This window comes from Pinus tabuliformis, chromosome 6 (genome assembly GCF_031772625.1).
Source record: "Pinus tabuliformis cultivar Carrire ecotype Pingquan chromosome 6, CPIR1, whole genome shotgun sequence".
In the NCBI taxonomy this organism is placed as follows: Eukaryota; Viridiplantae; Streptophyta; class Pinopsida; order Pinales; family Pinaceae; genus Pinus; species Pinus tabuliformis.
In genome coordinates, this window is record NC_142292.1 from 799,267,915 (window position 1) to 799,292,786 (window position 24,872).

General features: G+C 39.1%; 1 protein-coding gene across 4 annotated transcripts in view; it reads left to right on the forward strand.

Moving 5' to 3' along the window:
- The window catches only part of LOC149261214 (cationic amino acid transporter 9, chloroplastic-like), a 158,711-nt gene that overhangs the window by 36,059 nt on the left and 97,780 nt on the right, over positions 1-24,872 (forward strand). Inside the window, exon 1 of one of the 4 annotated variants that reach the window (XM_089421893.1) lies at positions 1,350-1,987. The exons of 2 other annotated variants lie outside the window; for them this stretch is intronic. In XM_089421893.1, coding sequence (XP_089278019.1) covers positions 1,756-1,987 — 232 coding nt within the window. In that variant the 5' untranslated portion in view covers positions 1,350-1,755. Of the gene's footprint in view, positions 1-1,349; positions 1,988-24,872 lie in introns of those variants that run through there. One more of the 4 variants, XM_089421884.1, reaches the window with a different exon arrangement.

A 24,872-nucleotide genomic window follows, 5' to 3' on the forward strand; every position in this document is an offset into this window, starting at 1 on the left:
TCGGGGCTTTAGACCCGTGCGATATGATCCTCCGCCGTTAGATTTTGCAAGGCGGATCTACAGTCAGGAATGATCGTGCATGTTGGTGGGTCCTGGTCGTTAAGCGCCGAGCGTCTTGGTATTGCGATATCTTCCTCTGCCGTTGGATCGGGCGAGGAGAATGGACTGTAGTGATTAAAGATGCAAGTCCGGCTGTTCAGTTTAGCGGGGGGAATCGTGGATTTTTGCATGTTCTTCTGACCGAACGGCCTAAGCATTGTCTGTCTTCTGAGGGTTTTGAGGTTATGTTTGTAGGGTTGGGGGTTTATGCCTTTGGCTCGATGCCCTTGACAGTTAGAGATTAAATTTTCCTTGGTCCACAGTGCCTTGTGGACCGTTGTAATTTATGTAAAATATTTTCTGTTTTAATGAAATAGAAGGAACGACTCTTGCTTCAGCAAAAAAAAAGATGTCTTATTATAGGTTGTTTAGTAACTTATATTTATTTTGTTACTAGCTTTCATTTTTTTTTTTTTTATTTTTTTATTTTTCTATTATTTCCATTTTATTTAACTTTTTTATTTTTATTTTTAAATTTTTTTTATTATTTCCAGTTTCATAACTTACAATTTTTTCTCCATATTTTTAATTTAAAGTGATTTTATTATTATTATTATTATTTTTAATTTTTATTTTTTTGCTCCAGTAGGTAATCATCCACAGGGGATTTGAACTAGTGACCTATCGCAAGGAGTGCTTTAATAGTGCACCCATTCACTGTCAATCCAAAGCCCCGTGAACTGTTAATTTAAAGTGACTTATTATTATATTAAAACCATATTTTAATAAATTTAATTAAAAAAAATTATATTTATTAATAAATAATAAAAAAATACATATACATGTATAATAAATAAATATATTATATTAAAATGTATATATATTAATATAAATAATATTTTTTAATTTTACGTTTAATAATATAATATTTTATTTTTAATTTTACATTTAATAATATAATATTTTATTTTTTAATTTAATTAAACTATATTTAAACTAAAATAATAGCTACTCTATAGCCTTTATTAATAGTATAGCTACTCTATAGCCTTTATTAATAGTATACCCTTTATTAATAGAAAAGCTGTAATTAAGTGTAGCTATAGCCTTCATTAATAGAAATGCTGTATTTTACACTTAATTTTGTTTGGAAACATCTTAAGCCGGATTCTCATTATCATAAAAGCTGTAATTAAGCCTTTATTAATAGAAAAGCTGTATTTTACACTTAATTTTGTTGGGAAACATCTTAAGCTGGATTATCATTATCATAATTTATTTCATATAAACAGATACGCCTTATTCAGCAGCATAGAGAGTCGCAACGTCAGTCAGGAAAAGATACACAAATCCAAAACGCATCGCTCTCGCTCTCGAAATAATTTAAGCGCTTCTAACGTGGCTCAGACGAAAACACAGTCCAAAACACATCACGCCGGATAAAGAAACAAATTTTTGAATGACGAGAACTCTCCATCACGTCAACATGTAAATCACCAGCGGAAGGAGCGAAGAGAATTCACGGCACTGAAACAATTGAAAAATGCCTTTCAGAATAGGTCAGCAATGTATGGAAACCCATTAATTATAATATTCAAGGTCCGATCCATGTTCCAGGAATGGATGGACCAAAGATATACTGGACATTTATCTGATTAACCATACATATATATCAATAATTGAATCGGTATCAGGCGGCTTCAAAGGGTGGACGAGATGCAGGAAAAAATGAAAGGGCGATCATGGCTAACCCAATTTGGGAAGTCAGCCCTCCGTGCCAAAACGTATAATATATCAGATAGGCGCACAGACTATATATTAATTGAAGGAGAAGGGGGTCTGGTAAGACGGTTGGGAGTATTCGATCTCATATTGCTGGGAATCGGAGCTTCAATTGGCGCAGGCATCTTCGTTGTCACAGGCACTGTTGCCCACGATGCAGGCCCAGGTAATATCTGCTCTGCGCGCGTTGTGTATATGTTCTCGATTAGATATACAACATTTCGAATTGTTTTCTCTCAATTGCGGAATTCTCTAGTACTATAATGGAGAAGGGTAATTTTCCTTTTTCTTAACTTCATTATGGAATGAAAGAAACTCCCAATGCATCTACACATTTCACTATCTGGGCTTCTGTCATACACCCCTGTGGGAGTATCAAACTCTTGGTTGCCTGTGAGAGAAATCTGCTTTTCTCTCTAATATTGCTGTTCGGGACTGTCAATGTGGGGAAATTACGAATTAATTCTGATTTTTCTTGTTTTCAGTTATAATATAAGTACGAATTCTTCGGTCTTTCCAATAGTTCTTTCCAGCTTACATAGAGCTATTTATTTGTAGTCATCTTTCTCACCTCCTATGCACTAACAGCCAGTGGGGCTGAAAAAATAAATTATAGAACATGAAGAAAATTTTCCATTTAGTTTTATAAGAGTTTGATATTCTGCCTGCTAAAAGGAAGACAGTACCAAGTGAGGCTTGGAACATCCTTGTGGATTCATGACTTTTCTTTGGAGTTTGTAGCTATAGCCACGTTAAGGAAGCAGTTATTGATAAGATCACAGTTTAGTTGAAGGTAATGAGTCATAAAGTTGTTTTGGCAATTTTATTGTAGTCTTGCATAGCAACTGCTAACTAGAAATTACCGAGGGTAGCAACTGACACCTTTAGATCGAACCAAGGCAGCTTGTCAGCTGGGGGCGGGTCCTGGGTTCAATTCCTAGACGGTATCAAAACCAGATAGGCTTAAAGTGGCTAGCAGTATTGAGCCAAATAGTGGCTTGTGGGCGGGGGATTGGAAGCAGCAATCTGCACCTTTACATTAAACTATTCATGGTATGTGTCGTGAACGGGCATGCATCTCAGTGGGACAGCAACCCATCGACTGGGGCCAAATCGTCCAGTTTTCAACATGTATGAGAGACAGGTATGCTCAAGGCATCTAGGAGGCCTGAGCCAAGTGTGTCTTTGGAGAGCCTGTTAAGGGTGCTGGTCATTAAAGAACATCTACCTCAGTGGTTGAGCTGCCCATTGGCCAGGGGCAGGTCCTTGGTTCAATGTCTAATCTGTCCAGTTTTCAAATTAAAATCCACTGCATGATGATCCTCTGTTTCTGCATTTTGAAAAATACTATCATTTTGAATGCAGTTTTATGCATAGTAACATCTATGGAAGAGCCAGGTTGCAATCATATTTGTCTTTCATGTTGAAAATAGCAACAAAAAATGCTAAAAATAACATTTCTATAGATAGCATTTCAGGATACATTCCAATTTTAATTAGTCCCTAAATTAAAATTGTGAATTAAAATTCGAATTTGAGCTTAGCAGCTGCTTGTAAAATAATTAATTAATTCATCTTGAGTTAATTAGTTGGAGAAAATTAAACATGAAGTCTATGTGAAAACATGCAACAATTATCCCTTTGATTGAGGAAGTTATCCCTTAATTAAGGAGATCATGACTAGTTGTACTTTGAGTTGTAATTAGTTAGCTCAGTTAACTGAGTTAAGTGCAGTTAGATTAGTTCCAACACTTTGTGGAACTGATTGTGAGTTCAGTTAGTCAATGCATGCATGCATGCAACCAGTGTACTTCAGATAATTGAATATTCTCTTATAAATAACTCAGGCATGTTAGTTCAAACAGAGACTCAGTTGAGATCAAAGGATGGGACAATGTACTATCAATTGCAGGAATATTCCCATGAGGATATCTCTTGCATGCAGAAGGAATTCTTTCCTTGAGGATTGTGCAGTTATTTCTGAGGTTGGTGAGCAGTGTGTGAGGTAATTACACACAGGTGACAGCTTAAGGACCCTGGAGAAACTGCACAAGGAAATAGGAGGCTTGGAGGACTGAAGGAAGGCATATGTATTGTCTATTTTGTCTAATAGTAGCAGTGAGGGATTTTACTGAGAGCTGGATAGTTTGTGAGCTAAAGCTTTGTGTAATCCTGAGATATCTCCACTTGTATGATAATACAAATAGCAGGGTTTTTAGCTGAGGCTTTCCCCAGAGTATTTTTCTGTGTTCATGTGTGATTGATTTCTTCTTCATCTGTTATATGTGTTCTATTTGATTTTGCTCAAAATCGATTAAGCTTCCGCAAGTTTGTTTGTAGAAGTAGATCAAGTATTTTGCTTTAGCATATTGCATTATCAGGTTATCTACAATGAGAATTTCTACATGGTATCAAAGCAAAGGTGATCAAAGCAGAGAACAATATACAAAGAAGGGAGAAGTTTGAAGTTTGAAGTTCTTGATTATAGAAATCGAATTCTTATCACATCTCAAATTTTACCAATGGCGTTCAATGGTTTGAGACTCGAGTATGCCCTGAATGGTAGCTTGAATTATATAGCCTGGAAGGATCGCATGGAAGTAGTATTAGAGGACAATGGGTTGAAGGACTTCATTGATCAAGAAGTCCCCAAGCCAGCAACAGCTAATGCCCAAGAATTGGTAGAATGGAAGAAATGTGTGGCTAGAGCGAGGAGGATTCTTCTGGAGGGAGTTTGACACCATATTGTCTCCAGTCTCCATGGGAAGGAGACACTGTTTTCAATGTGGAAGACATTGAAGGATCTATATCAGAAAACAACGATTAGAAGAAGCTGGCGCTGAAAGACAAACTTCAGAAAATCAAGTGTGAAAAGGGCGACACGATCTCTACATATCTAAAAAAGCTCACCACCTACAGGGATGAGCTTGGAAGTGTAGGAATCACGACAGCCGATGATGACATGGTGAGTTTTGCTCTCCTCGGTCTTCCTAAGAGTTGGCATAGCTACCAAGACTCAGTAAATGGAAGAGAGAAACTGCCAGATTGGGAACGACTGTGGTCGGATCTAATGTAGGAGGAGATTAGGAGAAGCACCAGAGATGGTTCTTCATCAAAGCATGATGATGAAGAAAATCTAGCCTTAGCGAGTAAGGCGAGGAAAGGGAAAGGGAAGGCTTCCCATTCCAAATCGAGTTCTTCCCATGGTGGGAAGAAGATTGACAAATCTAAAGTGTGATGCTTTAATTGTCATGAGGTGGGCCATTATGCAACAAATTGTCCACAAAAGAAATCCAAGAAGGGATCCTCGAAAGGATCAGATGGTGAGGCACTGGCTTCACAGTTCGAATTGGATTTCACCCTCATCGCATGCATGGTTTCGTTGATGGTGGGTTGTGTTTGGTACCTGGATAGTGGAGCCTCATTCCACATGATCGGCTACAAGAGTTTATTTAGTACCTTGGAGGAGAAGGACCTCCAGATGCGCATAGAGATGGGCGATGATGGAAAGTACTATGTTTCAGGTGAAGGTACGGTTGTGTTTCAAAAGGAGCATGGAGCTCCTCTCACCCTGACTGATGTAAAGTATGTGCTTGGACTGAAGAAGAACCTGGTATCCATCGCAATGTTGGAAGACAAAGGCTATGATGTAGTCTTCAGTAAAGGAAAGGCGTTCCTGAGACACATCGCCACGGGACAGACCAAGAGGATTGGGATTCGAGTAAAGAATCTCTACAAGCTGGAGGTAGATGACTGTGCTGCATTGAGTTCCAAAGCAGAGTTGGTGCAAAGCCAAGATATTGGCGAGCTATGGCATAGAAGATTGGGCCACTTGCACCATGGGGCCTTGAAGATCATGCAACAGATTTCTACCGGACTTCCCAAGGGTAAACTTGAGCAAGTGGATACATGCAAAGGTTGTACCTTGGGTAAGTATGCAAAATCTTCCTTCTCAAGGTTTTGTGAGTTCAAAGCGTTGGTTGATAAAGAATCTAGGAAGAAAATCAGGGCCTTGCGAATTGACAATGGTGGAGAGTATGTCTCTCAAGAATTTAAGGACTTCTGTGTAGTAGAAGGAATTAAACGAGAGTTGACGGCACCCCATAACCCACAACAGAATGGGGTGGCCGATAGGAAGAACAAAACGAATGTGGGAGCAGCTCGGGCGATGTTGCATGACCAAGGCCTACCACTTCATTTGTGGGCTGAGGCATGCAATACAATGGTATACTTGCAGAATAGAAGCCCACATCGCATACTGGGGATGAAGACACCAGAGGAGGCTTTTTCCGGGAAGAGACCAGATGTGAGTCACTTTAGGATCTTTGGCTCATCGGTATTTTGCCATGTGACCAAAGATGCCCCAAAGAAACTTGAGCCAACAACTGAGTTGGGGATACTTGTGGGTTACATTGATACACCTCACAACTATCGGGTGTTCTTGCCTACCAGTTAGAGGACAGTGGTATGCATAGATTTAAAGTTTGACGAGCAAAAGGCCATGCGAGTATCCCTTGAGAGGGAGCTCAAGTTGCATGCAGAGGAGGAAATTTTGGTTCCTAAGGAGGAGGAGCCTCAGACTGATGCGAAGCAGCCGCATGCAGAGGATCTAGGAGTGGAGACATCCACTCATGCAGAGTCTTCCAAAGATGGGCGGAAACGCTCAGGGGAAGCTGACAGATTGTTGATGGATGCGAAAGTGAATGTGGGAGAGCAATCTTTTCAGCGCAGACAGAGGAGGTCACCTGAGCGGTACACTGGTTACATGGCCCTTGTTGGGGAATGTACAGAGACTGAACCATCTTCCTTCGAGGAAGTAGTGCAGCAGCCAGTTTGGGTTGATGTTATTGTGGAGGAGTATGACTTCATAGTTCGGAACAGTGTTTGAGATGTTGTTCCAAGACCAGAGAACAAGTCAGTGGTGAGTTCCCGTTGGCTTTACAAGGTAAAGCAAGTAGCTGATGGTAGTGTGGAGAAACATAAGGCAAGGTTTGTTGCCCATGGTTTCTCACAGGTCGAGGGGATCGACTATGATGAGACTTTGATCCTGTAGCAAGGTACTCATCTATCAGATCGATGTTGGCACTATCAGCACAGATGGGTTGGAAGATCCATCAGATGGATGTGAAGATTGCATTCCTCAATGGCAAGATTGAGGAAGAGGTGTACATAGAGCAGCTGGAAGGATTTGAGACCTTCGATCGTGAGTTGCATGTGTGCTGACTCAAGAGAGCTTTGTACGGGCTGAAGCAAGCACCTCGTGCTTGGTACACCAGGATCGACAACTATTTCACTGGGTTGGGCTTCACAAAGAGTGAAGCGGATGCGAACCTATACCACATCATGGTAGAAGGTAAGCCATTGATCATTGTTCTTTATGTTGATGATCTAATATTAATAGGTGATGATCAGTTGATCAAGTCTTGCAAGTTCGAGATGAAAGACATGGGTCTTATGCACTACTTTCTAGGCATGGAAGTGTGGCAAAAGGATGGGGAAGTGTTTGTGTCTCAAGGCAAGTATGCCAATGAGATACTCAGGAGATTCCACATGGAGAAGTGCAAGCCCATGCAGACTCCTCTAGCAGGGAACTGGAGGAAGGAGGATGCTACTTCAGGTGAGGTAGTAGCTGCTACCACTGTTTTAAAATTCGGCCGAATCGAATCCGAAACAGTCGAGTTGATCCGAGTCATTGAAGAATTTTATGACCCGGTAGAAAAACTAGTTCGGGAGGCCGAGTCATGATTGACTCGGCCGAGTTATTGCATGACTCGGCCAAGTCAGTCATGACTCGGTCGACCCGGCCGTTTCCACATCTACTCGGCCATTTCCACATCTACTCGGCCGTTTTTCTAAATTGGTTAAGTGCTATTTGGGGTCCATTCCCCTCTCCTAGTATTGATATGTTATTCAAATTTCATGGTAATGTTAAATTCTTAAAGTAAAAGTGACATTCTCCTTAATCTTCATTTTTATCCTTTTACTTAAATTTTTAACATTACCATGAAATGACTCAAGATGTCTGAGAGTGGTTCCAGCCTCATTGGATTTCATATGGAGAAAGTAGAATTTTAGATTTCATTCAAAATCTAGCAGACTTATCAGTTTTTCAGGATTTCAGGATTAGAGGATTGCAATGTTTCCATTGAATTTTGTCATGTATTAGGGTATGGAACTCGTATTTAATCAAGAGCACCAATCCCTCTATGTACCTTGATGTTAGTGACATTGGTTGTTGAACTCCTCCGGGATTCGCTTCCAAACTAGGAGCTTCTGAAAATGTCGCTCCCGCTCCCGTTTTCGCTCTCGCTCCCAAGTAACACTGAGCCAGATGATGTTGGCAACTCTAGTAGTAGCCAGTAGTACTGGTCACAGACTTTTGTTGTAAAGGCCATTCATAGCCTCCTTGGTTATGTGTTTTTGTTTTGATCTCTATATCATCATCGTGTATGTATTGGACAGTGCACTGGGTGCCATTTTGATGTAATGGATATTCATGAGCCTACTTTGATCATATGTTGTCTTCTATCTATATTCTAATGTTGTGTGTTTGGAAACATGAATGAAAATCTTTAAAATTGTGTTTTTATAAAAAAATAAAAAATAAATATTTAATGTATTTTTACAACGGCCGAGTCATTGAAATCAAGCCGGCCGAGTCGGAGTCGGAGTCGGAGTTTTAAAACATTGGCTGCTACTGTGTATCGGTAGCTTGTGGGTTCATTGATGTATTTAGTGAACACATGACCAGATTTGTGCTTTGCGGTGAACCAGCTGAGTCAAGCTATGGCTCAGCTTACCAAGCTATTTTGGAAGGCAGCTAAGCATGTGCTGAGATACCTCAGAGGCACATCTCAATATGGATTATAGTACAGACGGACAAAGGGAGTGAAGCTTTAGGGCTTCACAGATGCAGATTGGGCAGGGAGTCCATCAGATTGGAAGAGCACTTCAGGAGGAATTTTCAACCTTGGTTCAGCTGCAGTTTCTTGGTACAACAGGAAACAAAGGTCAGTTGCACTTAGCTCAGCAGACACTGAATACATGGCTGCAAGCCAGATAGCATGTGAGGTGCCGCCATTTGGATGTGGAAAATTCTAGTTGGGTTGTTTGATCAGAGGATGGATCCAACTGTGATTTATTGTGATAATCAGAGTTGTATCAAACTCTCTGAGAATCTAGTATTTCATGACAAGTCCAAGCACATCGATAACCGGTATCATCATCTTCGAGACTGTGTGGTGAAGAGGATCATGTTGTTGCAGTATGTTTCGACCAAGGAACAAGATGCAAACACTTTGACTAAGGCATTGTCAAAATGAAAATTCGAGTTCCACAAGGACAGGATCGGGGTGACAAATAATCCCTTTCTTGTTGAGAGGGAGTGTTGAAAATAGCAACAAGAAAATGCTAAAAATAACATTCCTATAGATAACATTTCGGGATACATTCCAATTTTAATTAGTCCCTAAATTAAAATTGTGAGTTAAAATTCGAATTTGAGCTCAACAACTGTTTGTAAAATAATTAATTAATTCATCTTGAGTTAATTAGTTGGAGAAAATCAAACATGAAGTCTATGTGAAGACATGCAACAATTATCCCTTTGATTGAGGAAGTTATCCCTTAATTAAGGAGATTAGGATGAGTTGTACTTTGAGTTGTAATTAGTTAGCTCAGTTAATTGAGTTAAGTCCAGTTAGATTAGTTCCAATAGTTTGTGGAACTGATTGTGAGTTTAGTTAGTCAATGCATGCATGCATGCAACTAGTGTACTTCAGATAACTGAATATTCTCTCATAAATAACTCATGCATGTCAGTTCAGACAGAGACTCAGTTGAGATCGAAGGATGGGACAATGTACTATCAGTTGCAGGAATATTCCCATGAGGATATCTCTTGCATGCAGAAGGAATTCTTTCCTTGAGGATTGCGTAGTTATTTCCGAGGTTGGTGAGCAGTGTGTGAGGTAATTACACACAGGTGGCAGTGTGAGGACCTAGGAGAAACTGCGTAAGGAAATAGGAGGCTTGAAGGACTGAAGGAAGGCATATGTGATCTATTCTGCTTATGAGCAGCAGTGAGGGATTGTACTGAGAGCTAGATATCGTTTGAGCTAAAGCTTTGTGTAATTTTGAGATATTTCCACTTGTATGATAATACAAATAGCGGGGTTTTTAGTTGAGGCTTTCCCCAAAGTATTCTTCTGTGTTCATGTGTGATTGATTTTTTCTTCATCTGTTATATGTGTTCTATTTGATCTTGCTCAAAATCGATTAAGCTTCCGCAAGTTTGTTTGTAGAAGTAGATCAAGTATTTTGCTTTAGTATATTGCATTATCAGGTGATCTACAGTGAGAATTTCGACATTTCAAAGCCAACATATCAGGACATTGTCAACATTGATTGCTATTTTATCCCCTGCATGGATTGTTAAAATTAAGGGATGATTATTGTAATGCTTGTTTAGTCCAAAAAAATTACCGCATTTTTTCCTAGTGCATATTAAGGGAGGATGTTGGTTTAATGGTGGTTAAGCTCACATTTGCGGTTCATAAATAGTCATTAAAATGATTTATGACACCCCAATTGGGTTGTTATAATCGACATTGGTGTTCAGTGGGTAGCCTTAATGATGCCATGTTTCACGGCTTGAAGGGCAGCTAATTCAAACTCCACACCTACTTGTGAAACATTATGTGAACCATCTTAATGTCATTCATTGACTTATTTGAATACCTATGATTCCCACCATTTCCTGTGTTTTGGGTTGCTCACATGATCGTTGTGTGGAGACTCTTTCTTATGAAATTCTATTTCTAAATTCAACATGAGCTGGGGCCACGACTTAACAACTAAACATAGGCATATAGGTAATTCACTCTTAGTTGTGTATTACTGAATCCCAACCAAATGGTGGCTCGAGGATTCAATCTAAAACAAAAGTCTTTATAGCGGCGTGTATAGCATTTTTATGGGTAATTGTGTTATAGCAATTTGACCTTTAATCACTGCCAATGAAAATTTGGAAAAGCACGCAGAAGAGGGTTTTCACTAACCTTGACTTTGGGTAGGTGCAACATATTGGAATCAATAAGAAACTTGTCCTTGTTAAAATCTCAAAGTTCTATGCAGAAATTTAAAAATTCTTTGCAGAAACTTGAAAGTTCTATGTTGAAAATTGAATGTACTTGCAGAAAATTGAATGTACTTTGCAAAAAACTGAATGGAACTGAATGTACGTAGCAGAAAGTTGAATGTACTTTGAAAAAAATTGAATGTTTTATGCTGTTACAATTACTTAGAATGCAAATTTCTTCCTCGCAACTTTTCAAATTAGCAATTGTAGATAGAACATAAACTTAAGGATCATATGAAGACAACCAAACACAAATATGAGACACTGAGAGTTAGGTCCAATGACCAGGGAAAAACCCACAAGGCAGAACCAAATGATTCTTTTTCTATTAGATTTCTTCAATTGTTCAACAAAGTATAGAGAGAGAGAGAATGAGAATGAATAAAGTCACCAATGTTTGATCAACTTGTTGTTGAAAAATCTATAGGACAATGATTTGAATGATTTCTCTTTACTTGATAACTGCTTGTGGTGTCTTTTTTCTTTTAAATTACTTGTTCGCTTCGTTACTTATTATTATGTTTGTATATCATCAAAGAACGACCAAAACAAAAAGAACAAGAACCCAAAATATAGGCTGTAAGCCAGGGCCAAAACCTCTCTACTTGAGAGGAAAACCCGCAAATCTCTTCTCTTCCTTATAGATTCTTCAATTGACGAATTCCAAGACCTTTAGACTAAGACCAATACCCTCCAAGACCAAGGCCAAACTCTTCGGATGATGTGCTATCCTTGATCAAGTGAAACCTAGTCAAATCTCTTCCAGTAGCACAACTTTGACCTTCAGTTGCAGAATTTCGGCCTCCACTGCACCTGAAATTTTCGGCCCTCCCGCAGTTGCCGCTGCCACACGTGTGAGCCTCTTTTAGCTTCCAAGGCTTCCCTAGACCTTCGCTTGGCTTTCTTTGACTTTTGGAGCTGGAGGATGACTTCTAGTGACCTTCGCTTGACCTTCTTGCCTTCTTTTCTCCAAGATCGAACTTGTAGATGAAAACCCTAGATGTGCTGCAGAAACCCTCTTCCTTCGCACGTGTGAGAGAAATAGCCCAAACCAAAGACTTCTTTGTCCTCTTCCTCCTTCGTTGCCGCCTTCTTCCTTCTTTGCTAGAATGAGTGAGTGATGATTGTGCTTCAAGGAGGTCAAGTTTCCTCCTTTATATAGGCTCTTCAAGATGGACGTGGTTCCTCATTTTAGGTTGACTTTCCAGCTGCCAGGTCAACTTGAGGGTATTTTGACACTTTTAAAGACAAAAATAATTTTCTTTACAAGTTACAATGCGTGTGATAGGGTTTTCAACTTATGACAATGACTCTTTTGACTTTTTGACCTAGGACAAACCTTAGAAACACTCAATGGGTTCTTGACCTATAAAATAAAATACCTTGAGAATGAAACACATGCTCCAAAAATAATAATAATAATTCTCTTTCATTTTATAATTTACAAGAATAAAAAATACATTTCATATTTATGAAGACTGAACCTAGCTACACATTTTTCAACACTCCCTCTTAACTAGGGAGGTATTCATAAATGGTACATGGATATTCTCAATCTAAAGATATCTCGTAAGAAGAGTTGGATTGGTAACTCATCTGTTTAGCATCATATCAACCAACATTATTATATAGAAAGGCCTTGACTAACAACTCTATCTCTCCACAAGATCAGAGCATAATGCTGGCGAGACCACTGATTTATAGACACCATCATCATTGTCTCTCAAGGTACATACTCCACCCGGGTGTTCATAGAGTATGACCTTCTTTGGACTATTCTTATCTTGGATAGCTAGTCCTCAAAGAATATCGGTCCACGACTACTCTTATCTTGGATGCCCTACCTCATCCTCAAAGAGTATCGGATGCCAGATGCTTACCCAATCCTCCATTCTGTCTTCCCAAGTGAAGACAAGAATGATGTGCTTATCTCTCCCTCAACTAGGGAGGATACATCAACCAAACCAAGCTTGTCTCTCAAATACACAAGCTTCTTATTAGGAAGAGATTTTGTCAATATGTCAGCTACCTGTTCATCAGTGGAGATATATTGTAGCTGCAATACACCATCTTGTACTAGCTTCCGAATGTAGTGATACTTGTTGTTGATATGCTTTGTCTTTCCATGAAACACTGGGTCTTCAGACAATTGTATACAACTGGTGTTATCACAATATATCACTATAGGGTCCATTTATCCTTCAAATAGGTCAGATAACAACTTCCTTAACCAGACCGCTTCTCTACTTACTTCACAGGCTGCAATATACTCAGCCTCAACACTACTCAAAGCAACTGTATCTTGCTTTCTGCTCATCCATGAGATCATGGAGGATCCCAAACTGAAACATCCTCCTATAGTGCTCCTTCCATCCTGCTCACTGCCTCCCCAGTCGGAATCTGTATATCCCTTCAAGTGGACATCATTCCTCTTATTGTATTTCAGGCAGTAGTGGCTGGTTCCTTGCAAATATCTCAATATATGTTTTGCTGCTACCTAATGATCATGCTTTGGCTCCACTTGGAATTGACTGAGAACATTTACTGCGAAACATATGTCTGGTCAAGTATTCACCAAGTACATTAGTGAGCTAATCAATTGTCTATACCGAGAAGGATCCACAAGTCTCGATTCAAAACTCTTTATTCTTTTCAAGTTTGTGGTCATCGAAGTTGTCATTCGTTTGCAATCCATCATGTCAAACCTCTTCAACATCTTGATCACATACTTTCCTTGACCTAGATAGATCTCACCAGGTCCTTGCCAGACTTCTAGTCCCAAATAGTAGTGCATCAACCCTAGATACTTCATGTCAAATTTCCCTACTAGTTGCTTCTTACATTCTTCAATTCGACCTTCTACACTTTTCAAGAGAAGATCATCTACATACAAAAGAATGATTACCAGTTCTCCCTTCAAAACCTTAATATAAAGGTTCGGATCAACATAACTCTTTGTGAAGCCTAATCTCTGTAAGTATGCATCCATCCTAGTGTTGAAGAATCAAGGGCTAGTATGTTAGGATTCTTCTTGAGTTGATAACAATTTGTGAAGCATTTTTACGATTTTCTTAGCTTGATCTTCTTCTTATTATTAGTGTGTGTGTTTCATCAAACTGCTACCAAAAACATAAAGACAAGAACACAGATGTTGGCTCTTTGCCAGGGATAAAACCTCTCTCTCTTAGAGAGGAAAACCCTTTGGTAATTTTCTCTTATTGAAGCTTCTTATTGATCAATGCCAAACGCTAGACCCTTGACTCAGATGTCCTCCAAACACAAGTCAAATCCTTCCTCCTTTCTGCACTTTGTTCTCCGACACTTAATCTTCCTTCTTCTGGCACTTTGCTCCCCAACAGTTTGACCTTCTTCTTCGTTCCTTGTCTAGAGATACACCTTGCTTATGTTAACTTCTAGATGGGATGTTCCTTCTTCAATTCTTGGTGATGTCCTTTGCTTATGGAGACACTCTTTTCTTGCTCCAACGAAATATTTCTTGAGATATATATGAAAACTGATATGGCTGTGTAGTAGCCCTAAATTCTCGCATGTGTGATAGGTTAGCTTGTAGTTTAGGCTCTTTTTATCTTCGCTTGAGAGAGGGACTTCTTCGCTTGAGTGAGAGGCCTTGTAGGCCTAAGATCTAGCCCAAACAAAGATGGATACTTGACTGTTATGTTACTGCTGTTATACCTGCATACAATCCTCCTTTTTCTTCGCACGTGTGACTGTTTCTAGCCCTAGAAATAGTCCAAAACTTCATTCTTCTTCCCTTCTTCTTCATTGCACTTGGAGACCCTTAGACATTCCTTTTTGGTACCCTTTACTTGCCCTCTATCTCACTGATTTCAGAGATGATGATCTTCTTCGTTGAGGAGGTCTAATGGCTCCTTATATAGGAGTCTGTCTCCTTCTTTTGCGCTGACTTGAGGTTGACATGAAGACTTGAGGCCGACTTGTCTACTTCACCATTTTGCTGCTTGAAGGCTTTCGTTGCAAGGAGATGAATTTGACTTTGACTTTGCTTGGAGGTATTCCTTTTGACTCTAATACAATTATATACGTGGTGTAACATGCCCTTAAGGGTCTTACATAAATACATTGACTCTTTGACTTCCTAGAAGCACTTAAATATGCGCTTGACCTACTTCAATGAGCAAGAAACTCATTGACAAATATCATACAAATAATTTCTTTTTTCTTGAATAAATACAAGTGTTAAAAGTACATTTATGAAGACCGAGCCTAGTTACATTTCCTTCAACACTCCCTCTTAACTAGGGAGGTATTCATACAACATTACAAGGTGTTTGGCTATGTTTCAATCTTGAAGAATTCACATAAGAGAAACCGGATTGGCAATCCATCTGTTATAGCATTATAGTGACCAACATTGTTTCCACAGCAAGGCCTTCACTAATAGCTCTATCTCTTAATAGATCAAAGCACAATGTTGGCAAGACCAATGACTTATAGACACCTTCGTCATTGTCTCTCAAGGTACATAACCACCTAGGTGTTCACTGAGTATGACCTTCTTGGACTATTCTTGTCTTGGGTTCCCAATCCTCAAAGAATATCAATGCTCTCGCCTACTCTTGTCTTGGATTCTCTACACATCCTCAAAGAGTATCAGATGCCAGATGATTACCCAATCCTTCCATTCTTTCTTCCCAAGTGAACACAAGAATGTTGTGTCTATCACTTCCTCTCAATTGAGGAAGACATGCCCAAGTATCCTCTAACAAGGTACTTGTCCAAGTTCCTTTGTAATTGGGAACTTTTTATAACTCCCTCTTAGTTAGGGACTTGTTCATGCATCAAAAACTTCTTCTTCGTGGGTCCTCCAGCTGCTTGATCTCCTTCCTTCCTTTGATGCCATGAAGTCTTTGTTCAAAATTCTTCTTCATAGGGCACCATCCATCAATCACTTTCCTTCCTGGTTTGTCATGTCATTGCTTCCTTCATGGAAAGTGGCCTTCTTGTCATATATCAGGTTCTCTTGTCATCTGGTTATTCCTTGTCATCTTGTCTATGCTTCAGACTACTCTTCACATGGATGCTTCTTTGTACTTGCTTGTTCCCATGCTTTGATCTAGTAGCCTTCATGACTTCATCCTGATATTTCTTGAGCATTAAATGGTGCTTTTGCTGGATGGCTTCTTCATCATAACATCTTCGTAGAGTAGAATCAATTATCTGCACCTTTCATATCTCCAAGGTCTTCATAGGTGTCAAGGGTCCTTTGATCTTGTTGACACCTAATCATGGGGATTGGGTGAACAGTTGTCAATAATGTAAATAATAAATAATGGAAAAGGAAGATTCATCAGGAGGTGAAACCCAAGAGTCACTCCCTCATGTATATAACTATGAACAATCTAAATGAATAATCATAGTTCATTTGAGGAGTTACCTCCTGGCCTGACATGGTATTAGAGCTCCGGTCCCAACCACTATTTTTGGCTCCCTTCCTACCCTTGTAACTCCTTCCTGCCCATGTTCTGCATATTTCTGTAGAACTGTCACCTTGTCCTGCAGTTAAAAAAATAAAAATTATTGTGTTTGTTGCCTCCTCATTCTATTTTCTGGGGTCGTCTTCGATGTTTTGAGAGACTGGCAAGCAATATTGGTTATTGAGCTGCTTGGAAGCACTGTGTTGTATTGAGTTTATACATAACCTCTGTGACTATTATGCAGTAGAAGAGTGGTAAGCCTAAAATTTGTTTTGTTAAATGGCATAAGTGACTGTGTATTATCTCCATGTTACGGTGTGGCATTATTGTGCGGTGATTTCATGGCGTAGACTGTGTTAAGTTTTGTTACCATGCAACTATGTATCGTTGCATATCTTGGTGCTCTCGTCCAGCGATCCGCTAAGCAATTTAGCGGGCCTTGAGGCTGTGGCAGGAGCCCAAGCCACCGCCCATATCGATTCTCTATGCGCATTGGACACTATATCGCACCACTCCTCTGTTTGTTCTAGCATTGCATCGCTCACCCCATCGGTTTTAATATCTTATAACATCCTCGACACTGCTCTGTACTGCATATTTGACAAGGAATACACCACATTGTTATACCTTGGCCCTCCGCCCTCCTTCGCACAACACTGTTATACCACCGCGTTTAAATGAATATTATTCTGTTCATAATACCGCGTTGATAACGTTGCTCTGGTTACTCTCCTATACTCCCTGGTCTTGCAATACGCCCTCCAATGCGCTGCTTCCCAATCCGCAGTGCATTTTTTTGTGCGGTACCTCCCTCCCACTCTCGGTTTGGTGATATGCTACATAAACCTTTTCCCCGATTTTTAACTGTGATACATTGGCCCTCCTCCCCATATAATACCCTCCCCCATATAATACCCTCTCCATATAATATCTTCCCTAAATATATCTCTGTTATATACATATCAGAATTATATTTTCACAGTTTTGCTACTACAATGTATTTTTTTTACACTGCAAGAGCAGAAGTACATTTTTTTTTACAGTACACAGATTTTACAATGTATTCATTGATATCTATTGTGGGAGTGGTTCTCACCGGGAAGGAGAACTATCCAGAATGGTCATGGAAGATCAAGCACACTCTCATTTTAATGAGCTGTGGAAAGGAGTGTGTGTTGGAGAAGGAGACAAAGAACCAAAAAAGCCTACCTCAAAAAAGGAATTCGCCATTTGGGAAAATAAGAACAACAAGGCTTATGCATTGATTGCGACATCCGTAAATGAGGAGGTGAGTCACCATATTTCGCCATTTTCAAATGCTTTCGAAGCCTTACAAAAATTGAAGGAACTCTATGACACACTCTACGCTTGAAGTTGTTCAACTCACGATTAAATTGTTCAGCCTTGAATTACAAAATGATGATCCTCTTGCTTTAAGTAAATCTATTATTCATGATATCAAAGTCACTAATGTTGAACTAGACATTCCTTTGATAGATTTTGTCAAGGCACTTTACCCCACTTATTCAAACTATCTTGAGTCATTGCAAGCAAATGGAAACCTCAAAGAAATTACCTTTGACTCCCTTGTGAATAAATTTGCTGAGAGAGAGAAAGCTTTTGGGAAGAAGACAACTCCTCAGTCTTCTAAAGAGGTTGTGTGTCTTGCACATAGAGAGAAGAATCTTGCTCAAGATTCTTCCAGAGGAAGAGGTGGTCGAAGAGGAAGAGGAAGAAGAAATTTCAGAGGTAGGGGGGCAGACACTCTCAAGGAGAAAAGTCAGATTTGCATTGCATACGTTGCAATAGAGATGGATCACATGATGCATCCACATGCAAGTTGCCTTGGGACATAATTGAGCAGGAAAGAAATCAACCCAAAGGTAAAACTAATGAAAAAGAGAAAGGTAAAGCACCTGAATCTGCTCACTATGTTGTGGCACATTGTAATATTGGAGTAAATGAAGACTTGTTTAATGCTTCACTTGCTTCTTGGAAAAATGATTGGTTGCTTGATTTAGGAGCAACTTGCCACATGACTTTTAGAAGAGATTTTTTTGAAGAATTTACTAACAATGTTGATGGAGTGGTATACTTTGCAGGCAAATCAAAACTCAAGCCATCAGGGCTTGGCACAATCAGGCTCAAATTGCCTGGTCTTCCAGACTTTCTTTTGCATGATGTTTTATATCTCCCACATTTGAGGAGAAACTTGCTGTCCTTGGTCCACATCCGCCAACAAGGACACTCCATTCATATGTTTGATGGCAAGGTTGAGGTGAGAAAAGCATTTGATCATTTACTTGTCATGACGGGGATAGAAGAAGAAAGGCTTCTCAAGCTGCAAGGTACCTCTGCTCGTGCACAAAATTTTTCATACAATTCTTATTATGATGAAGGTACATTTCCATCAAGTTTATTATGGCATGCTAAATTTGGACACTTGAACTATGACAACCTTCATTTGTTGAAGAAAAATGGTGTTACTGGTTTGCCTACAATTCCTAGGAAACTTAAGCAATGTGATGCTTGCATTCTAGGAAAGCATAGCAAACAGTCTTTTCATGATTCACATTCCAGAGCACATAGAAAACTTGAACTCATTCATTCAGATTTATGTGGTCCAATGCCTGTTCCTTCTGCAAATGGAAATAAATATATGATGACATTTATTAACGATTACACTAGAATGTGTTGGGTTTATTTATTGAAGAACAAATCTGATGCTTTTCAAACATTTAAGAACTTTCATACATGGATTGAAAATGATGCACAATCTCATATTGGCTTTATTCACGCGATAATGGAAAATAATACACTTCAAATGAATTTGAAAACTATCTTCGCCAACATGGGATCAAACATCAAACAACTATGCCTTATAATCCCCAACAGAATGGAGTAGTTGAAAGAATGAATAGAACAATCTTAAATATGGTGCACTCCATGATGTTTTTCAAGAATGTAAAATTGATGTTTTGGGATGATGCAATTCTCTGTGTTGTATATGTAAAGAATAGATGTCCATCTAATGCTATTAGAAACAAGTCTCCTTATGAAATGTTGTATGGGCACATTCCTTCAGTAAAGCATCTTAGGGTCTTTGGTTCCACCTGTTATGCCTTGATACCAAAGGTACATAGAAACAAAATTGGTGCAAGGAGTTGTAAATGTATCTTCTTGGGGTATTCAAATACCTCCAAAGCATACCGTCTCTATGATGAAGTTAATAAAAAGTTTGTTGTATCTAGAGATGTAATCTTTCTTGAATCTTCCAAAGCCGACAATGTTGTTGAGCGACAACTTGATTGCTTAGATAGATTCACAAATGCAAAATCTTTCAAGAATTTGATAATGAGATTCCACATCTTGAAGGGGGGATTCCTATACTGGATCAACCTGTGGAATCTTCTTCTGAAGCACTCTCTCCCCCGCATGAAACTCCAACCACTGATGATACTTTGAGTGATGTGATTGACAGAATTGGGAGATTCAATCTTGATTTAGTCCCAACTCAATCAACTGAGCAGCCAGGACCATCTCAGAAAGGTCCCCAAAGTGGTTGACAAAGACACTTGAAAGTGTTCATCTTGATGAGATTGGAAAGACAGGAACAAGAAATTCAACCAGGCAAAATGGAAGTGATGTAGATGATTTTGATTCACCTGTTGATATGGATGTTTCTTATGATTGTGAATTGAATTTGTCTATAGATTTTGAACCAACTTCCTTCAAAGAAGCCACTTCTCATGATGAATGGAAAGAAGCGATGCAAAAGGAGTATGATGCCTTGATAAAGAATGACACTTGGAAGCTGGTTGATCCTCCATTAGGAACCAAACCAATCGGATGCAAGTGGGTCTACAAGAACAAGTATAAAGCTGATGGCTCACTTGACAAGCACAAAGCCAGACTTGTGGCGAAAGTTTTTGCATAGAAGGAAGGGGTTGATTATGAGGAGACTTTTTCCCCCACAACAAAATGGGCTACCGTCCGGACACTTTTTGCCCTAGCAGCTCAGAACGGCTGGAAAGTCCATCAAATGGATGTAAAAACTGCTTTCTTAAATGGAGATCTAAAAGAGGATGTTTTTATGTCCTAACCCGAAGGATTTGTTGTGAAAGGACATGAACATAAAGTATGCAAAGTTGTGAAATCATTGTATGGCCTCAAGCAAGCACCACGAGCCTGGTTTGAAAGGTTATTTGAGCATCTTCTGAAACTCAATTTCAAACATTATGATCTTGATGATGCAACTTTGTTTATCAAGAAAGTTGGTAAAACAATTGTATATCTTGTGGTATATGTAGATGATCTTTTGATGACAGGGAACAATGAGAGCTACATTGCATCCATAAAGAAGGAATTGATGAAAGGTTTTGAAATCACTGATTTGGGCTATGTTCATTACTATCTTGGTATTGAAGTAACTCAACATCCCAAATCTATATTCCCTTCTCAAAAGAAGTACATTGGAGATCTTTTGAACAGGTTTGGCATGGCTGAGTGCAATCCTCTAACTACTCCAATGGAACAAAACTTAAAACTCACATCTGCTGAAGGAAAAGAATTTGAGGATCAAAAAAGTATAAACAAATTATAGGAAATCTCAATTACCGGACTACTACTAGACCATACATTTCGTTTGCTGTTGGAATTCTCTCTAGGTTTATGCAAAATCCTTGTGAGGGACATTGGTCTGCTGCAAAAAGAGTTCTAAAGTACCTGAAGGGAACTCAAGACTTTGGACTCAAGTATACACAGGTGGGCAACTTCAGCTTGATTAGATACTTTGATTCAGACTTCGATGGAGACAAAGAAACTGGGGCATCTACTTCTGGTTATGCTATGAGTCTTGGATCAGGAGTTGTCTCCTGGAGATCACGCAAACAATCAGTTCTAGCAGATTCCACAACAGAGGCAGAATATGTGGCAACGACTGAGGCAACAAAAGAATTTGTGTGGCTCAGGAAAATTTTGGAAGGTTTGCAGATAAAACAAGTACATTCAATTCCACTCATGATTGACAACACCTCTGCAATAAAGTTGGCCAAGAACCCAAAGTTCTATGATCGAACGAAGCACATCAATACAAAATACCATCTGATTCGACATCATGTTGAGGCCAAGACAATCCATCTACGCCATTGTTCCACTAATGAGCAGATTGCAGACATCTTCACCAAAGCGCCTGGAAGAGAAAAATTTGAAAGATTCAAAACAATGCTTGGACTCACCAACATCCCTTCAGATTAAGGGGGGGAATGTTGACACCTAATCATGGGGATTGGTGAACAGTTGTAAATAATGGAAAAGGAAGAGTCATCGGGAGGTGAAACCCAAGAGTCACTCCATCATGTATATAACTATGAACAATCTAAATCAATAATCAGCGTTCATTTGAGGAGTTACCTCCTGGCCTGACTCTTCCTTTGTCAGAGTTGTCATGCCTTCTTTCGGGAGATGTCTTCAAAGTATCTTGTCAGATAGTGATTCTTGGTGATCATGGTGTTCTTCACATGCTTGATCTCTTTCTTCATTTGCTTCTTCTTGGATAGATTGGTCAACCACTTTCTGCTCCTTGTGAGAGCACTTCTTCATTGCTTGCTTCTAGGACTAGTCAACATTTCTTCTTTACTTGCTTCTTAGTCAGCAATATTATACTCCTTATGTGAGTATTTTCTTTTGTTGACCTTCATTGCATTGTAGTACATGCCTTCGAGCATGTCATTGGTGAAAGAGATTATTTCCTACTTGATCATGTTATAGAACTATTCCCATGACTCAATAATATACAAATGATAACATGACTAAACTTTGATGCATACATACCTCATCTTGATTCTCCTTTGATCATCTTAGCTTCATTTGGTTGTCCTTGGTGTAGCCCTTCTTGCTTCATCTTAGCTTGCCTGCATATCATCCTTTTCTTGAATCCCATGAATGGGATTCTCAATGAGACATCTGCTTTTATGAATCTTCTTTTGAAGATTCCATCATAGGATCTTGAAGAACCTTACCTTGTAAATGTTTATTTCCTTTTGATGATGGAGGTCCCCTAAGATTCTTAATCATGATCATTTTTCTTTCACTGTGGATGAGGTCCTATACTAGGTATGCTCCTTCTACATGAATATCTTGAGCTATATCTACCATGTTCCTATATTCTAGAAGATATTTCTAACCATGCATTTAGTTCTATTATAAATGCTCCTTCTACATGAGTATTTAGAACTCTATGTGCTTCATGCTTCTAGATTCTAGAAGATGTTTCTAGCCATGCAATTTTATTCTATTCCTACATGCTCCTATACTACTCAAAAATTTGAAAGAAGACCTTAAGTAAAGTAGACTTAGTCATAGTAGAGATCTGAAGGATCTTTCTTCTTTTGCTTTTTGTCTTCTTCTTTCATTTCTTGAGTCACATGAGCTTCTTCCCTTTTTCTTTTGTTGTTGTTGTCCTTCTTCAGTTTAGGACAATTCTTTTTGTAGTGTACATATTCTTGGCATCCATGGCATTGGATTTTGGACATATCTTTGTTGTTTGTTCTTCGTGGACCAAATTTGCCAAATTTTCCCTTTCTCTTGGCCATGGTAGCAAATGCTTGCTCCTTTGATCCCACATCTTCCTTTGCTTTAATTCTTGTTTCCTCTATCTTGCATAGAGACCACATTTCACTTAGTGGGTGGCTTCCTTCTTGGCATATATGCTTGATGTGAAGTTGCCCCAATCCTCAGGTAGAGCATTGAGTACTACAGTTGTCATTTCTCTATCGGACATGACTTCCCCTAGCTCTTGAAGTTGATCCCTCATCTTAGAGATCTTCATGAAGTAGGGAGCTATTCCTTCCTTTGATAACTTCATTTTGTACAATTCATTTCGTAGAGATATCACTTCTTCAGCTGTGGTTACCGAAAATAGCTCTACTAGTTTATCATAGATTTCCATTGATGTTTCAATTTTGGAGACATAAGGATCGAGAGAGTCTTTGATGGATTCTATTAGAATCCTTTGAGCTCTCGTCTCATCCTTATTGTACTTGGCTAAGGCTTGAGTTTGTTCCTTAGCAGGGATAGTAATATTCGCTTTGATGTGTTCTAGAAGTTCATTCTCATTGAGAAGTAAATCAATCCTCTTTTTCCATGCAAGAAAGTTATTGGTACCTACCAAGTTATTGCTTTCCTTGCAAAAAGACATTGATGTATATTCAGAAGAGGACATATACTTACTTGATAGATTTTGAGATGTAGTAGACTTGCTTTCTCCTTGAAGACTTGATGGCTTGCCTTCCTTAGATCTTGATGTTCTTCAAGCTGCTTTCTCCAAGTGGACTTTGACTTGATGATGAGAGTTGCTTAATGACTTGTAGCTTGATGCATGTCCTTCTTTGATTTGCTCTTCTTGTAGGTGCCTTTATGTAAGGCTCTTCTTGCTTTGTAGTCTTCCTTGATGAAAGATAGATGGTAGACCTTCTTGAAGTGATTGAGACTTCTTGGCTAGATGCTTCAACTTTTGTAGATGTCCTTTCTTGATGAGTGTTCTTGAGATGCCCTTTCCTTGATGTGTCACCTTAGCTCCGATACCATGTTGAAGTATCAAGGGCTAGTATGTATATCAGGATTCTTTTTGACTTGATAACAATTTGTGAACCACTTTTACAATTATCTTAGCTTGATCTTCTTCTTATTATTAGTGTGCGTGTTTCATCAAACTGCTACCAAAAACATAAAGACAAGAACACAGATGTTGGCTCTCTGCCAGGGCCAAAACCTCTCTCTCTTAGAGAGGAAAACCCTTTGGTGAGTCTTTATTTTTGAAGCTTCTTATTAATCAATGCCAAACCCTAGACCCTTGAATAGGATGTCCTTCAAGCACAAGTCAAATCCTTCCTCCTTTTTGCACTTTGTTCTCTGGCACTTAGTCTTCCTTCTTCCGGCACTTTGCTCCCCAACACTTTGACCTTCTTCTTCGTTCCTTGTCTAGAGATAGACCTTGCTTATGTGAGCTTCTAGATGAGATGTTCCTTCTTCAATTCTTGGTGATGTCCTTTGCTTATGGAGACACCCTTTTCTTGCTCCAACAAAATACTTCTTGAGATATATATGCAAACTGATATGACTGTACAACAACCCTAAATTCTCGCATGTGTGATAGGTTAGCTTGTAGTTTAGGCTCTTTTTATCTTTGCTTGAGAGAGGGACTTCTTCACTTGAGTGAGAGGCCTTGTAGGCCTAAGATCTAGCCCAAACAAAGATGGATACTTGACTGTTATGTTACTGCTGTTATACCTGCATACAGTCCTCCTTTTTCTTTGCACGTGTCACTGTTTCTAGCCCTAGAAACAATCCAAAACTTCGCTCTTCTTCCTTTCTTCTTCGCTGCACTTAGAGACCCTTAGAATTTCCTTTTTGGTACCCTTTACTTGTCCTCTATCTCACTGATTTCAGAGATGATG